Source organism: Anolis sagrei, chromosome 2 (genome assembly GCF_037176765.1).
Source record: "Anolis sagrei isolate rAnoSag1 chromosome 2, rAnoSag1.mat, whole genome shotgun sequence".
NCBI classification, from domain to species: Eukaryota; Metazoa; Chordata; class Lepidosauria; order Squamata; family Dactyloidae; genus Anolis; species Anolis sagrei.
The window spans coordinates 11378265-11396549 of record NC_090022.1 but is presented as its reverse complement, the minus strand read 5'-3'; the positions used below and the strand labels follow the sequence as shown (position 1 = coordinate 11396549).

Here is an 18285-nt window from a genome sequence, read left to right as displayed (position 1 = left end):
ATTTTTCTATGCATTTCAGTGTTGTAAAATATATACAATTTTATGTATAAATCAATAAATATCTATTTTTCCAATATCTCCTCATCAATATATCATCTATGTGCCATCTTTAACTACAGTCTGCATCTGCAGTAATCTTTGCGCTTAGAAATCCAAAGTCTGTCACGGCGCCTAGAAATACAAAGTCTGTCACAGGAAATAATCGCTTTTAATTGCATTGCACAGAAGCCTGGGATATATAGTACTTTATAGTGTTGATCTCCATGTGAGAAGTTTTAGATTGTTTTATCCTATTTTAACTGATTATTTCAATGTCCTACAAAGAAGGACTTATGTTCCAGTCTGGGATATTTATAATGGTTTTATTTTATATTGTGTGCTTTAATGCAGTCTTGAGTCTGTGGGAGAAAGGCGATATAGAAATTTCCCAAATTAATAAGTTTGTCTGTAGATTTAAAAAAACAACAGCGTTTGTATAATTAATGCCAGCTTTCCAACTAGTCACTTCCAATTGCTTGGCGTCCTTTTAAACCTTTTTTTTTTTTTTTGCTCTTTTTGTCTTTTCCGCCCTTTCTTTTCTTTCCTTCCTTCTCTCTCCCTTCCACCCTTCCCTCTCTTCCTTTTCTCTCTTCCCTTTCTCTCTTCTATCCACTTGTCATGTCATCATCTCTCCCTCTTCCATTTTTTTCCTACTCTCTTTCCATTCCTACTTCTCCCTACCTTTTCTTTCTTCCCCTACTGCCTTCTTTCCTTCTCATCCTCCTTTTTTTGGTCTTTTCCTCTCTCAATCCTTTTCTTATTTCCTCTTCCTTTTTTTCCTTCCTTCCGTCTTCCCTCCTTTTCTTTCTTCCCATATTTTCCTCCCTCCCTCCTTTCCTTTCCTTTTTTCCTTTATTTATTTACTTATTATTTACTTCATTTATACCCTGCTTTTCTCATCCCTGTAAGGCAGTGGTTCCCAACCTTTTTACGACCAGGGACCACTTTGGCCAGGGACCACTCTCCAACATTAGTACCAAAAAGATTACAAATGTTTTTGGTCAACTTTAGATTTGGTTTGGTTATTTCGGCAGAAAATTGCATTGGATAGACCACATCAGCTCTACTTTCTGATACAGAACATATGTCATCCAGTGGTCACCATCTGCTCGCCCACAGAAAATCATATATAGTAAGCCTCGACACTGTAAGATGGTTTCGCGAGACCTTCGTGAGACCAGTCACTATTGTTGCAATGGTGTAGTAACGCTGAGGTCGCAGACCATATTTTAGTTCTTCCACGGACCACAGGTTGGGAACGTCTGCTGTAGGGGGACTCAAGGCGGCTTACAACTCCAGCAAGATTCAATGCCACTTAAAATATAGTCAGAAAACCTAATTTATTGTTCACCTGTGTGGCATTTTTTTTCTGTCGCTGGCAAGGCAGTGTGTGGCCTGATCAAGCGTGAAATACATGTGGTTTATTTTACATTACGCCACTATTTCTGTGTTTCACAGTGTGCAGGAACCGGTATTGCTATTTTCCATCCTGAAACCAGGTCACTGGATTGAGGAGCAAAGGCATAAGTTGGATATCAAGTGTACCATCAAAACCTCAAGCATACCAAATGTATTTTGTTTTACTTATTTATTTATTTATTAGAAACATTTATATTCTGCCCTTCTCACCCCGAATGGGGTTCTGGGTGGAGAACAACATATATACGGCACACATTCCATACCGGAAAATAAAATAACTATAAATATACACAAACGCTACAAACAGTTACATCTACTTTAAAAATCAATTGTTTTAAAGCATCTCAAAAAACCATGCTGGCTTTTACTTATCATTCAAATAAGGCGGATGCAAATCTGCACCTCAATGAACCACAGTCAGTTGTACTGGGGATAGGCTGTGTATAACTACTTACTCCACTATATTTACTCTAAACACCTCCGAAGAAGCATACGAGAAGCTTGGCCTGTCATTGAACATTGAGAAAACCAAAGTGCTCTTCCACCGGTCACCAGCCAACCCCTCTCCAATGCCAGAAATACAGCTTGATGGTGTAACATTAGAAAATGTGGACCATTTCCTCTAGCTTGGCAACCACCTCTCCACCAAAGTCAATATTGACACTGAAATACAACACTGCCTGAGATCTGCGAGTGCAACCTTTTTCCGAATGAAGCAGAGTTTGAAGACCAGGACATCCGTAGGGATACCAAGGTGCTTGTTTATAAAGATATTGTCCTCCCAACCCTGCTATATGCCTGCGAGATGTGGACAGTCTACAGACGTCACATGCAACTCCTGGAACAACTCCATCAGCGCTGCCTCCGGAAAATCCTGCAAATCTTTTGGGAAGACAAGCGAACAAATGTCAGCATGCTGGATGAAGCAAAGACTACCAGCATTGAAGCGATGGTCCTCCGTCATCAACTCCGCTGGACCGGCCACGTTGTCTGGATGCCCGACCACCGTCTCCCAAAGCAGCTGCTCTACTCCGAACTCAAGAACAGAAAACGGAATGTTGGTCGGCAGGAAAAGAGATTTAAAGATGGGCTCAAAGCCAACCATATTATTATTATTTCGCGCATTCCTTCTCAACCCCTGAGGGGGGACTCAGGGCGGCTTACAAAAGGCACAATTCGATGCCAACATAAACATAACAATGGATAAAACATGTAAACAGCAATTATAACAATTAAGACAGTCAGTCCATACATTAAAATCAATAAAAATCAATCAATCAATAAAATCAATAAAACAATCTAATGCTCAGCGTTCGCCATCTCATAGTCCGTAAATTCATTCCACATTGTCAAGTACTCTCGATTCTGGTCATCATTGTCCTTATCTAACCGCCAGATTGCCCAAAAGCCTGGTCCCATAACCATGTTTTTAAAAACCTTAAAAACTCTGGCATAGACACTGAGAACTGGGAAGCCCTGGCCCTTGAGCACTCCAGCTGGAGGTCAGCTGTGACCAGCAGTGCTGTAGAATTTGAAGAGACACGAATGGAGGGTGAAATAGAGAAACGTGCCAACCCCGACTGGGACGGCCTTCTACCTGGAAACCTATGCCCTCACTGAAAGAGAAGATGCAGATCAAGAATAGGGCTCCACAATCACCTACGGACCCACAGCCAGTACACCGATCTTGGAAGACAATCCTACTTGGACAACGAGGGATCACCTAAGTATATTTGCCACTCCTTTGCAGTAGTCATGTGCAAGACAGACATGTGGAAATGAGTGACACCCTTCTAACCAAACTCTGAATGAAGCTTCCCCGGCCTTGGCAGAGGGTGGCTTTGGGGAGCAGGTCTTGCAGCAGGGGATGCCTCCAAGGCCATGGACAAGGAAGAGCCTGCTTGTGTTGGGTGCTTTGGCTGTCTCTCCCACCCAAGTCTGTGTTCCTCCTCCTTGGGAAAAGTGAGCCCTGGAAGGAAGGGTGTGGCAGGGAGAGAATATATCTAAGAGTGTTTCTTCCATGACTCTGTCTCTGCCTTCATCTTGAGTCCTTTGGTTCCAGGGCTTTGGAGAGATGCTCTTTCCCCCTCCTTCCAATGTAATGCTGGGCAAGGAAGGGTTAAGGGGAGGGTGTTTGCTTCCCAGAGAGGCAGGAAGGAAGTGGGCCTCCTCATACCCGCCTTTCCTGTTCCTCTAGAAACCAAACTCACTCCCCTTCACCCCTCCTTGCCCGGCTGGGAGAGGGAAGTCTGTGCCTTTGGCCTCTTCTTCCTCCTCCTTCTTCCTCTCCTTCTGGTGACTTTTCTTCCCAGACCTTCTCCTCCAAAGGGCGGAAGAGGGGCAGAAGCCCACCACACCTTGAGGGAGGGCCAGAGTGGGCCCAGGCCTGGACTCACATGGGGTTGGGGGTCTTCACAACAGACTTCTCCAACCAGGGGATCTTTAGGAGGAGAGGCAGGCAGAGAGAGAGAGGCCCAGGGCTTTCCCCTCCCCACCCACTCCCCTGCCTCTCTGGCTCCTCTTTTTGCCCCATAAGTTTTAAACAATTCAGTTTCAGCTTGTCATCTGAAATTCCAAATATGTTACTTTAGTTGTTACGTCACTTTTTGTCTCTTGTTTCAAAGTCTCTTGGTTCTTCTCTACAAGAAAGGCTATGGATCATGAAGCATCCGGTGAAGGAATCACAGGGGGATTTAGTATGGGTTGGGGCTGAATGGGAGCTCAATGGGAGGCCAGGTGGGTCTGGAGAAACAGAGGACCAGCATTACCTAGCTCTGAAAGAAATATAGGGCTTGGTTTATAATCTCCAAGAAAAAGCCTCTTGAATCCTGTTGTCTAATTCTGCCTTTCTTTCACAGAGGAAATGTGAGTGTTGGCTGAGAATTTTGTAGTCGAGCCTGTTCAAGGATTTCTTTCCCTTGAGAGAAGAAGGAGGAAGAGCATCTTGGGTCCAGTTTGCTTCTTCATCAAAGAGTGGTTCCAACATGGAGAGACCCAACTCACCTGGACCTGAAGCGGGACTTTTGAGCAGTGGAGCATACTGGGGAAAGACTACACATAAGTCCCAGAGTGAGGACCTTTATAGCTTGGACATACAGTGCCAGCGCTTCAGGCATTCCTCCTTCCGAGAGGGCGAGGGACCCAGAGAGGTTTGCAGCCGCCTCCACTCTCTCTGCCGCCAGTGGCTGAAGCCAGAGCAACACACCAAGGCGGAGATGCTGGACCTGGTGATCCTGGAGCAGTTCCTGAGCATCCTGCCCCCAGAGATGGGGAGCTGGGTCCGAGAGTGTGGGGCAGAGACCTCTTCCCAGGCGGTGGCCCTGGCGGAAGGCTTCCTCCTGAGTCAGGCAGAAGATGAGAAGCAGGAAGGACAGGTGAGAGCATTGCCTCTTTACTTACCTTGGGACTGATGGAGAGATTAAACATACATCCTGCCTTCCTTCCAAGATGGGACCCATGTGAGGGAGAAGCTGGACTCTGCTCCCTCAGCCTCTTTTCCCACCTGCTCTACCCCTCCTTCTATCACCTCCATATCTACTGTAAGCTTGGTTGTTCCTCTACTCCAGTGTTTCTCAACTTGGGGGTCGGGACCCATGAGGGGGCATGAGGGGGTTTCAGTTCCTAAGACCATATTTCTGATGGTCTTAGGAACTGTTTTGGCAGAGAAGGCTGAAGATCTCTCTGCCTGTCCTCATCCTTGTTGGTGTTGGTGAATGACAACCCCCAGAATTCAAAAACAACCCCCCCCCCCAACCCCACCAGTAGTTAATGCTGGCCATGTCGGTAGTGTGCCAAGTTCGGTGCAGATCCATTTTGGGCTGGGTTCAGAGTGCTATTTGATTATAGGTGAACTATAAATCCCAGCAATTACAACTCCCAAATGTCAAGGCCTATTTTCCCCAAACTCCACTAGTGTTCACATTTGGGCATTTTAAGTATTCATGCCAAGTTTGGTCCAGATCCATCACTGTTTGAATCCACAGTGCTCTCTGGATGTAGGTGAACTACAACTCCCAAACTCGAGGTCCATGCCCGAAAACCCTTCCAGTACTCTCTCTAGTTCTTGGGAGTTCTGTGTGCCAAATGATTCTTTTGTTAGTGGAGTTCAGAATGCTCTTTGATTATAGGTTAACTATAAATCCCAGCCACTACAACTCCCAAATGACAAAATGAATCCACCCAACCCCACCAGTTTTCAAATTTGGGCATATTGGCTATTTGTGTCAAATTTGGTGAATGAGAATACATCCATATCAGATATTTACATTACGATTCATAACAGTAGCAAAATTACAGTGACGAAGTACTAATGTAAATAATGTTATGGTTGGGGGTCACCAACACGTGATGAACTGCACTAAGGGGTCACGGCATTAGGAAGGTTGAGAACCACTGCTCTACTCAAAATTATTGACTCTAGACATTGTATTGAAAATGATGGGAGGAGCAAAATGGCCAATCTCTGAAAGCAGTTTTTGTACATTTGGAAAAAAATCCTTTCCTAATCTTTCTCTTTATTACTTCTCGTATACTCTTTGCAATTCCAGGCCCAAAGTAACTGCATTGATATCCTGCCTGATGCCTCTGAATCAGAGAAACATCTATCAGACGCCACCCAGAGTCTCCAGCAGATAGTCCTCAAGCAGGAAGAAGACTGGGCTACAACCTTGGAGGGTAAGAAGGAACCCTTCCGGAAGTTTTGGGATTTTATCCACAATATATTTGAGATTGAGACTGTGCACATTTGGCCTTGAGATTAGTGTATAGGTAGGCATTTGGTTACAGAAGATGTAATTTCAGTGTGATTTGCAGTTTTCTTTATTGTTATACTTCTACGTTTGCATACTGTTGGGTGGGACTGAAATATCAGCCCTTCAGTATCTTCTCAGGTGGGCTATAGGGCTAAGATGAGCCATGAAAGTGATCTGAGAGAAACACAGACAACAAAGAATAACTTTAGAATAATTGAAATACCAAGCCCAATACTAGTTTCAATCCAAGCTACTTAAAACATTGCTTGAGATAAAAAAAGTCGTAAACTCAAAATTTTTACATATTCTTGGGCTGGAGAATGCTTCTGTGTTGATAGGGTCATTTCTTTTTAGGACTGTAATTGTAACCTCTGGGACATGTTAATGTGATCAGCTTTCCACACCTTGACTCTCTCTCTTAGGGGCTGAAATGATGTTGTTGCCGAATCATCAGTCGTTCCTTCCGCTTTGTGATGAAGTAGAACTGAATCAGGTAAGCAGAAGGATTCCTGGGAGAGGAGGACTGGAGATGCCTATGGGGTCATTTCTCCCAGGCTTAATCATCAAACATCTCTTGGAACAGACAAGATTGAATGGGAGTTTCTTAAACTTGCAAACTGTGCCAACAAGAAGGAAAAACTAAGAGAAATCTAAAGAAACCATAATTGATGTTCAAAGAATTTAATCTGAGCTAAGATTTAAAAGGAACATGTGTAAGAAATGAAAAGAGGGGACGGTGTGGATGGTGGTAGAGATAATAGAGAATGCTGAACAAGACCCAAGCGGAGAGATCATGTTACTATTCTTAGATGCAGAGAAAGCATTTGATAATGCAGAGTGGGACTATATGATTAAAGTACTGGACTATTTTAGAGCGGGGCAACACTTTAGAAAGGCCAGAGGAGCTATTTATTCAAGACAAAGGGCCAAGTTTAAAGTAAACGACCAAATGTCAAATTATATAGAAATTAAAAAAGGGACATGGCAAGGCTAATTCCTCTCTCCTCTATTGTTTATTTGGATATTAATAATATAATAATAACACTTTATTTATATTCCACCCTTCTCACCCCGAAGGGGACTCAGGGCAGATCACAGTACACATACACGGCAAACATTCAATGCCACTTTGTATAGACAATACACAGACAGAAGAACAGAAGGAGGTGCCATGGAAGGTTGGGCTCGAGTCCAGGGGGTGCTGTTGCTCTATCCTCTATGACGAAGATCTGTCAGGACTTCCTCCTTGCTTTTGGTCACCCAGCATTTTCTGATCTTCTTTCCTTATGGTGTCGTAAAACACCTCCACCTGCTTTTAGCGGTACCTAATTTCTCTAATCACAGCTAAAGCTGTTTTAGAATTGCTTAGGTAAACAATGAGCTAGGCTGACAGTTGGCAACTCACGCCAACCTGGGGCTTCAAACTTGCAGCCTTTTGGTTAATAGATTTAGAACTGCTGATGATTTACCAGCTGTGCTAAACCTTCAGCCTAGAAATTTTAACAGCAGAATTAGAGAAGCTAGTGAAATTAAAGGTGTTAAAGTAAAAGGGTATGAATTTAATGGGAAGGTGTTTGCAGGTGATGTGGTCTGTTTCTTAAGGGACCCTTTAAGAACCACACACACTTTAATGGAGATTATCAACAAATTTAGCAGTGTGCTAAGGAGAAATCGGTATTTCTAACTAAGAACCTATCTAAAATCAATATTGTTGAACTGGAGAAATGAACTGATTGTAAAGTAGTTCCAAAAGTAAAATATATCAGAGTATGGCTAACAAAAATAGTAAACTTTACCTAAATAATCATGACAAAGCATGGAAGAAGATCAAAGGAGATCTTGAAAATGGGCAAAGACTTCAACTTTCCTGTTTAGGGAGGATAGCAGTTATAAAAACGATGGTATTACCCAAAATGTTGTTTCTGTTTCAAAATTTACTGATTATTAAGGGAGTAAAGGTGTTGGGGAAATGGAGAAGGGGTCAAATTCATTTGGAAAGGCAAACAATCCAGAATGGCTTACAGCACTGGTGCGTAACTTGTGGGTCCCTAGGTGTTTTGCCTACAACTCCCAGCAATCCCACTTGGTTTACCAGCTGTTAGGATTTCTGGGAGTTGAAGGCCAAAATATCTGGGGACCCACAGGTTGAGAACCACTGGCTTACAGGAACCTGATTGATGGGAAAGACAGAGGGGGACTGGCTTTGCCAGACTTCAGATACTACTATGAAGCAGCTAATTTTAGTTGCGGGAAGGATATTAGAGGCAAAGATGAAGTACTTTGGCCACATAATGAGAAGACAGGAAAGTTTAGAGAAGACAATGATGCTGGGGAAAATGGAAGGAAAAAGGAAGAAGGGCCGACCAAGGGCAAGGTGGATGAATGGTATCCTTGAAGGGACTGGTTTGATTTTGAAGGAGCTGGGAGTGGCCACGGCCGACAGGGAGCCAGCAGGAATGTGAATCTACTTTAAAGGTTTTCTTGTAATTATTTTCCTTGATAGCCCTTATGTGAGAAGGAAATGTTTCCTTTTTCCACCAGGGCCCAATCGCCTTTGAGGACGTGGCTGTCCATTTCTCCCTGGAGGAGTGGGCTCTCCTGAATCCGGGTCAGAAAGCCTTGCACGGGCAGATCATGGAGGAGATTCATGGGATGGTGGACTCTCTTGGTAAGGCTCCCTTATTGGTGGGGATTTCTATTTCAAAATGCAGTATTATCCTAAATCATCACAGTCGCTGAGGGTCCTCAAGGCAGAACTTATGTTAGAAATATATAACATAAGAGTAATAATAATAATAATAATAATAGTAATAATAATTTATATCCCACTTTTCTCCCCAAAGCAGCTTACACCATATTAATATCATACAAACGTCAATCTGAACGTATATATAAATCAAATGAAACAATCAATAAACATAAAAATCCTAAACTATTAAAAAGCTAGATACAGTCATGTGGCATCTTGTCGAGTTACATTACACTTCACTCCAGTTGATAAAATTATGGCACTTTCTGGCACTTGTCTATATGTCTTTGCTGAAGGCCTGCTTTGAGTCCCCCCAGGGGTGAGAAATATGGTATATAAATACTGTAAATAAATAAATAAAGGCCTGCCCAAACAAAAAAGTTTTTATGTATTGTCGAAGGCTTTCATGGCCAGAATCACTGGGTTGTTGTAGGCTTTTTCGGGCTATATGGCCATGTTCTAGAGGCATTCTCTCTTGACTTTTCGCCTGCATCTATGGCAAGCATCGTCAGAGGTAGTGAGGTCTGTTGGAACTAGGAAAATGGGTTTATATATCTGTGGAATGACCAGGGTGGGGCAAAGAACTCTTGTATGTTGGAGCTAGCTGTGAATGTTTCAACTGACCACCTTGATTAGCATTTGATGGCCTGGCAGTGCCTGGGGCAATCTTTTGTTGAGAGGTGATTAGATATGTTTGATTGTTTCAACTCTGTTGTTTTGCTGTTGTAATTTTAAAAAAAGTTTTTAGCCGATTCATGAAAGAAGAGAGGGAGAGAGCCTGACAATTTTAAGGATCGGGCAGGTTGGTATGAGGCGATGTGGTTAAATAAGTAAGTTGGACCTCAACCGTTTAGGGCTTTATTGGTCAAAACTAGCACCTTGAATTGGGCTCGGAAACAAATTGGCAGCCAGTGAAGGTGCTGTAGCAGTGGAGTTGTGTGCTCCCAGGTCCAGCACCTGTGAGCAGCCTGGCTGCAGCTCTTTGGACTAATTGCAGTTTCTCGGTACTCTTCAGGGGCAGCCCCACATAGAGCCTGTTACAGTAGTCTAGATGGCATGCAACCAAGGCATAGACCACCATGGCCAAGTCTGGCTTCTCAAGGTATGGTCGCACCTGGCACACAAGTTTTTAACTGACTTGGTGCCTGAGCAACAGCAATTTTACCACCAGTTTGGACTCCAGTGGGAAGATGTCCATAACTGGAGTCAAGTCCAAGCATGCCAGATTATTTCACAGCTACAGGGCTCCTGCTATGCTGGCAAGAGTCATGCCAAAGGCAGAAATCGGTTTACTCAGTGTATGGAGAATGGGGGACGCCACCTACCTAATTTGATCTTCAAAACGACGTAAAACAAAACTTTAGGTATGCACCTACGTTATAAAAAAATAAAAATTTCTGATTCATACAATGGGTTTTATTAAGTTTTGAAAAAAGGAAGTTATGCTGTCTCACCCTGTATATGGTCACTCTCCAAAGGCATATCGGAAGAGCCGTTTTAGGTCCTTGAAGGCTGCTAGGGCAGGGGCTTGCCTAATCTCACCAGTTAATGAGTTCCATGGCTGGGGGGCCACAGCAGAGAAGGCTCTCTCCCTTGTTCCACAAGTCGTGTCTGTGATGGAGGAAGGGGTTAGTCCACAGGGACAAAGGGATAGTCCAAGAAGTCTCTGTTATTGCAGCATCTGGATTTATCAGCAGCTCTTCCCTCTGGCGTGCAGTCCTGTCATTCCTCACAAACCAGGATAGTTTGGAAGCAATCTCCTCTCTCTCAAGTGTGGTGCTACATGGATACCGATATATCTGGCTGAGTCCTACAGACATTTTTTTTTTTGTTACCTTGTCTGCCTTCATCTTTGTTCTGCGCTTACTCTTTCCAGTCACTATCTTGCATATTCCCAACTTTGTCAGGCAATTCTATCCCTTTGGAACTCATATTTACAGCCAGCTTCCAAAAACTGTAAGAGTCCCATTCAGTAGTTGATGGTAAAAGCGTAACAATATCTGCAATACTCCAAAATTTAGTATGGGATCCTCTACATTGGAGCATGGGAAGAGAGATCTGGAGGTTTTGGGGAGAGAAATAAAAAGGAGGGAACGATTGTGAAATAGATGGTAGCAAGAGGAAAAGGCAAGCATTTGAATGTGAGGGGAAAAGGCATCCATTCCCTCAGAGAGAAGGAGACAGAATACAAAACCAGGCTGAGCAGAGCAACATATAGCCTCTGGAGCACACATGGGCCGCATCCGGCCCCTGGGGCACTTACCTCAGGCCCTCCTCATTTTCCCTGTCCTCTTGGTATAAGAATGCTGTGGCCCACACATCTGTATACAGAAAGGAGTGCCCTCTGGTGTGCTCCTGGCCACCGTGTGTCTTGCCCCCCTCCCTGTGTAAGGATGGAGTTATCTATTACAGATTGGAGAGATAAATTAGTAGATTACATTCAAATGGCCAAGCTTTATTTATTTGTCGGGTCAGGGCAACCAGTCAATTATATTGCATTTCTAACAGAACAAAGCAAACAAATAGACAAAATACACAATTTGTGAGTTTGGTAGTTGATTAAATGTCCTTTGACCAGTATCTGGCCACTTGGAGTGCTTCTGGTGTTGCTGCAAGAAGGTCCTCCATTGTGCATGTGGCAGGGCTCAGGTTGCATTGCAGCAGGTGGTCAGTGGTTTGCTCTTCTCCACACTCGCATGTCAAGGATTCCACTTTGTAGTCCCATTTCTGAAGGTTGGCTCTGCATCTCGTGATGCCAGAGCGCAGTCTGTTCAGCGTCTTCCAAGTCGCCCAGTCCTCTGTATGCCCAGGGGGGAGTCTCTCGTTTGGTATCAGCCATTGGTTGAGGTTCTGGGTTTGAGTCTGCCACTTTTGGACTCTTGCTTGCTGAGGTGTTCCAGCAAGCAAGCAATGGCCAAACTGATAAATAGCAGCAGTGGAGGAAATAATAAAGAATTTGCAAACAAGTGGAGGCTGGCACTTGGGTATCTGGAAAAGAAGACAAGTTAAACTTGAAGATTGCCATAAAGGGGATTCAGTGAAAGAAGATATATGGGTTGTTGCTGGTTAGTTCTATAATCCTTCTTTGAGAGGCTTCAGAGGTCATGGGGTGAGGTTCACAGGTGGGGGGATAGAAGGCTAAGAAATGTTAAGGTATAATTGTACAGCCAAGTCTGATTGTTCATATGTTTAATGAGCACTGAATGTACACTCTTTTGCCATTTTTTGCATATATTTTTTCATTTTTTTTCTTTGGTTCATTTGTTTTGTTTCCTGTATACACTATAAAACAATAAAAACATTTTAAAAAGAGGAGGAGTATTGAGGCAATAGCCACATATTTTCTTCCTGGCATAAGGATGGGGTGGGCAGCCCCATCCTTATGCCAGGAGGACAACCTGAAGATGACCCAGGCCTTGCCTCACAACTCCTGGGCCTGCCCTTTCCCAGGCCTTCCCCTCCCACGCCTGTCCCACTCAGCATGTGCCCAGCTGCCCTCCCTCCTGGCCCAGCCCTCCTGGCTGGACCCACAATGTGGGCCAAAGACAAAAAGATGCCTGCTCTGGAGCATATGTTACTAATCTCTGGCTTAGAGGTTCTAGGCAGTCAAACAGTGTTCATCTTTATTGAACAAGGGGTGGAGCAACAACACATATCTTCTTTTCCTCCATGTCTCTGTTGTTTTAAGGATATTTTCAATCCACTTCTTATACCACTTAGAATCCTTATCAATCATGCTTAGGTGTCAGGATTCGGTTTCCTGGCCTTGGATGGTGGCGCAAAAAACCAGATTCCTGACATGGAGAACCGATAAGGACTTGCAGCTGGTGGCCTTGGAAAGGGCAGTTGGTGGTTTGGCGGGGAATATTGAGCAGGATCCTCAGTCGGCGGGAAGAGGGGATTCGAATGCGGGGGAGGGTATATAAGGGTTGACTTGCGTCTGTATGCCAATCCTGGCTTTCGTTGTGTATGTGTGTCCAGTAGTAAAGGTTTCCTGATTGATTACGGATTGGCGTCCTGTGTCTTTTCTGGGGAAGGCTGCTGTGAACTCACACTTAGGAATGATTGTTTCTTTTCTTCTTCTTCACAGTAGACAACTGGGAGAAGAACAATGTACGCACCAAATGCAGGACGCATTTTGGGCACAACGGGGGCCTTTGTAGACACCAGGAAGCCCAGAGTGAAAATGAAAATTCTGCCAGAGAAAGGCCCTACAAATGCAATGAATGTGGACAATGTTTTACGCAAAATGTGGCACTTGTGCTTCACAAGACACTCCATGCCGGGAAGAGCTATTTTCAATGGAAAGTATCAGCAAAATGTGTGGTTGATTACACATTGCCAGATTTGTGCCAAAAAGAAATCTTTGAGGGAACCGAGGATTTCATAAGCTTGGTGAAACATGAGGGATTTCCCATAGGACAGGAACAATACCAATGCCAGGAGTATGGGAAATTTTTTGTTGACAGTTCACAATTAATAAGCCACAAGAGAGTCCACACAGGAGAGAAGCCATACCAATGCCAGGAATGTGGGAAATGTTTTGCTTACAGTTCACAATTAATAAGCCACAAAAGAGTCCACACAGGAGAGAAGCCATACCAATGCCAGGAGTGTGGGAAATGTTTTGCATACAGTTCACACTTGATGACACACACAAAACTCCATACAGGTGAGAAGCCATACCAATGCCAGGAGTGTGGTAAATGTTTTGCTCGCAGTGCAGACTTGGTGAAGCATAAAAGACTCCACACAGGAGAGAAGCCATATCAATGCCAGGAGTGTGGGAAATGTTTTGCTGACAGTTCAGCCCTGGTGAAACACAAAAGACTCCACACAGGAGAGAAGCCATACCAATGCCAGGAGTGCGGGAAATGTTTTGCTGACAGTTCACACTTGGTAAGCCACAAAAGAGTCCACACAGGAGAGAAGCCATACCAATGCCAAGAGTGTGGGAAATGTTTTGCTCACAGTTCAGCCTTGGTGAGCCATAAAAGACTCCACACAGGAGAGAAGCCATACCAATGCCAGGAGTATGGGAAGTGTTTTGCTTACAGTTCACAATTGGTGAGCCACAAAAGACTCCACACAGGAGAGAAATCATACCTATGCCAGGAGTGTGGGAAATGTTTTGCTTACAGTTCACAATTGATAATCCACAAAAGACTACACACAGGAGAGAAGCCATACCAATGCCAGGACTGTGGGAAATGTTTTGCATACAGTTCACACTTTGTGAGGCACAAAAGACTCCACTCTGGAGAGAAGCCATACCAGTGCCAGGAGTGTGGGAAATGTTTTGCTCTCAGTGCAGACTTGGTGAAGCACAAAAGACTCCACACAGGAGAGAAGCCATACCAATGCCAGGAGTGTGGGAAATGTTTTGCTGACAGTTCAGCCCTGGTGAGGCACAAAAGATTCCACACAGGAGAGAAGCCATACCAATGCCAAGAGTGTGGGAAATGTTTTTCTGACCCTTCAGCCCTGGTGAGGCACAAAAGACTCCACACAGGAGAGAAGCCATACCAATGCCAGGAGTGTGGGAAATGTTTTGCTGACAATTCAGCATTGGTGAGTCACAAAAGACTCCATACAGGAGAGAAGCCATTCCAATGTCTAGAGTGTGGGAAATGTTTTGTTCAAAGTTCAGCCTTGGCGAAGCACAAAAGACTCCACACAGGAGAGAAGTCATACCAATGCCAGGAGTGTGGAGAATGTTTTGCTTGCAGTTCAGACTTGGTGAGGCACAAAGGACTTCACACAGCACAGAAGCCATAGATATGCCAGGAGTGTTGAAATGTTTTGTTTGCAGTTCATGCTTGGAGTACCACAAAATACTACACACAGGAAAGAAATGGTAAAAGTGCCAGAAGTATGGGAAATGTTTTACTTGGTGACTTTATCCCTTAACAAGCACCAGAGAACACACATAGTCTAAAAAATATAGATATGCTAGCCGTTTGGGAAATTGGGGGGGGGGGGTTCATACCTTTGAACTATCACAGACTACGTACAGCAGGAGATACATCATCCAAAGCGCTGGGAGAAAACTAATATAATGAGTTGTAACAGAGAAATTGCACGTTCTGGTCATTGTGGTATAGACTATACATTCAGCATTTCATGATGAATGCGTGTTATTCCCTTGGCTTCCAGTACCACCTGGCTTGACTTTGGACTCCTATCTTAGACAATTCTCTTCTTAGTTTCAAACTCAGTTTTCTTGCTTTTTTTGACTTGGGACTGTTTTGGAGATCTCTTTGGCTACTCTGGACACCCATATCATAAGATTTGATAGCTTCCCCTTTCTTGTCTTTTGAATCCCTAAGTTGGAGGTCCTGTTGTCTGGAGCAGCAGAAAACAAGCTCCCTGTGACAATCCTTCAGAGGGTAAATACAACTGTCATGTCACGTATTTTAAAAAGAAACCATATGTACTTCCAACACTTGTTCCTCTGGGCTTCATTTCCAGCTCTTTTACTACCTTGGTTGCAAATTTCCAGTTTGTGTATTTTGTTTTTCAACTGGGATCTCAGAATTGAACACACTGCTTCTGTTGAGGCCAAGCCAAAAGAAACGATACTTGCACTATTATTTCCCTTGTGCAAATTATATCTCTGGCTAGCATTTACTAGATGTTTCTCTGCTCCTGGAGCACACACTTTTCATCCACATTAAACTGAAAAATACCAGCCTTGTTGTTATTTTTAAATCACCAATGTTATATATTATTGATTTTGTTATAGTCTGGAATTTACTCTATTTTGCTTCCTAACTAGTCACTTCCAATTGCTTGAGAAAATATAATTACCAGGAAAGAGATTACTGTATTTACGCGAATCTAAGGCACACCTTTTTTGGCTAAATTACATTTGTGTAAGACGATAAAGTGTGGGCAGGCATGTGTTCACAGGAGAAGCACATATAACAAAAATACCACTTACACATGCAGTAAACAATAATAGAATTCAACAAGGAGTTATATAGACATGTACTGTTCAATTTCACAGTGATGTGAAACAATATTGTGTAAATTGAGTAAATAATACTCGCAGCCAGAACTCAACATAGAGCAGAGTATCATATACCACTGAATTCAAGAGAGATATTGACAAGCTGGAATGTGTCCAGAGGAGAGCGACTAAAATGATAAAGGGTCTGGAGAACAAGCCCTATGAGGAGCGGCTTAAGGAGCTGGGCATGTTTAGCCTGAAGAAGAGAAGGCTGAGAGGGGATATGATAGCCATGTATAAATATGTGAGAGGAAGCCACAGGGAGGAGGGAGCAAGCTTGTTTTCTGCTTCCCTGGAGACTAGGACGCAATGGAACAATGGCTTCAAACTACAAGAGAGGAGATTCCATCTGAACATGAGGAAGAACTTCCTGACTGTGAGAGCCGTTCAGCAGTGGAACTCTCTGCCCCGGAGTGTGGTGGAGGCTCCTTCTTTGGAAGCTTTTAAACAGAGGCTGGATGGCCATCTGTCAGGGGTGATTTGAATGCAATATTCCTGCTTCTTGGCAGGGGGTTGGACTGGATGGCCCATGAGGCCTCTTCCAACTCTTTGATTCTATGAGCCAAAAATCTGTATCTCCTGAGGAGAACAAATTCTCAAGTGTATAACCTTTCCACCAGAAGAAGGCCTGAGATAGGCCGAAACCGGTCGTGGACGGCTGATCTATAAGCTACTCAACATAAGAAGATACGACATTGATATTATTCTAAAGAGACTATACCAGAATTTACATAATAGTGTTTGACATCACTGTGAAATTGAACAGTGCAACATGTCTCTATAACTGCTTGTGGAATTCCATTATTGTTTACTTTATGTATAAGTGGCATTTTTGTTGTATGTAGTGGATGGCTGATCTATAAACTACTCAACATAAGATACGACATTGATATTATTCTAAAGAGACTGTACCAAAATTTACACAATATTGTTTGACATCACTGTGAAATTGAACAGTACAACATGTCTATATAACTGCTTGTTGAATTCTATTATTGTTTACTCTAAGTGGTATTTTTGTTATATGTACTTATTCAGGAACCCATTTATATTACATTTCATAGGAGAAGCAGCAGGAGCACGGACTAGCCTCCCTGCCTTCCCTAAGAAGCCTTTGCCTTTGCCTCCTCCGCTCCTACTGCCGCTGGTAAAGCCTTTGCCCGCTGCCTCGTCAGAGCCATTTCTGCACCACCGGGCTGTGCCAACCCCTCCACACCTGTGACGCCCTTTGAAACCTTCTTTTCGATCCTTTCCAACTAGTCCTTCCTTCCTTTTCTTTCCTTCCTTCTCTCCCTTCCACCCTTCCCTCACTTCCTTTTCTTTCTTCCCTTCCTGTCTCCTGTCATGTCATCCATCTCTCCCTCTTCCATTTTCTTTCCTATCCTTTTTTCCATTCCATCCTACTTCTCTCTTTTCTTTCTTCTCTTACTACCTTCTTTCCTTCTCATCCTCTTTTTTTGTTCTTTTCCTCTCTCATCCTTTTCTTTCTTCCTCTCCCTTTCTTTTTCCTTTCTTCCCTCTTCCTTCCTTTTCTTTCTTCCCAACTTTTCCTTCCTTTCATTTCCTTCCTTTTTCTTTCTTCTTTATTTATTATTTGCTTCATTTATACCCTGCCTTTTCCACCCCTGTAGGGCAGTGATTCTCAGCCTTTTGATGACCAGGGACCACTCTCCAACATTAGTACCAAAAAGGTTAGAAATGTTTTAGATTCAATTTGGGGTGTTTTGAGGGGTGCTGAGGCAGAAAATTGCATTGGATAGACCACATCAGCTCTACTTTCTGATACAGAACATACGCTATCCAGTAGTCACCATCTGCTCACCCACAGAAAACCATATTTAATACACTTCGGCACTATAAGAGGGTTTCACAAGACAAGTCTCTCTTGTTGCAATGGTGTAGTAACGGTGAGGTCGCGGACCATATTTTAGTTCTTGCAGACCACTGGTGGTCCACGGACCACAGGCTGGGAACCTCTGCAGTAGTGGGACTCAAGGCGCTTACAACTCCAGCAAGACTGAATGCCACTTAAAACATAGTCATTAAACCTAATTTATTGTTCACCTGCATGGCACGTGTTCTTTCTCTGGCAAGACAGTGTGTGGGCTAATCAAATGTGAACTACACATGGTTTATTTTACATTAAGCCACAATTTCTGTGTTTCACAGTGTGCAGGGACCAGTATTGCCATTTTCCATCTCCAACCAGGTAAATGGATTGAGGAGCAAAGGCGTAAGTTAGATATCAAGTGTGCCATCAAAACCTCAAGCATGCCAAATGTATTGTGGGTTCTATTTTTGTTTTATTTATTCAG

The 18285-nt window shown here is 43.5% G+C and overlaps 1 protein-coding gene across 1 annotated transcript; it reads left to right on the top strand.

Moving 5' to 3' along the window:
- Window positions 1-3649: 3649 nt before the first annotated feature.
- On the top strand, window positions 3650-15649 carry LOC132765986 (zinc finger protein 93-like). The gene is made up of 6 exons (XM_067465189.1): window positions 3650-3753; window positions 4317-4832; window positions 6006-6132; window positions 6632-6702; window positions 8751-8877; window positions 13049-15649. Exons 2-6 carry the CDS (start codon window positions 4443-4445, stop codon window positions 14734-14736), a joined length of 2403 nt encoding a protein of 800 aa, XP_067321290.1. The 5' UTR covers window positions 3650-3753; window positions 4317-4442; the 3' UTR covers window positions 14737-15649.
- Window positions 15650-18285: the final 2636 nt, after the last annotated feature.

Excerpts from the sequence above, each read along its gene's own strand:
- LOC132765986 (XM_067465189.1), top strand. The coding sequence starts at position 4,443 with ATGGAGAGACCCAACTCACCTGGACCTGAAGCGGGACTTTTGAGCAGT. Across the intron at positions 6,703-8,750 it reads ATGAAGTAGAACTGAATCAG|GGCCCAATCGCCTTTGAGGA; the intron begins GTAAGCAGAAGG and ends TTTTTCCACCAG. Across the intron at positions 8,878-13,048 it reads TGGGATGGTGGACTCTCTTG|TAGACAACTGGGAGAAGAAC; the intron begins GTAAGGCTCCCT and ends TCTTCTTCACAG.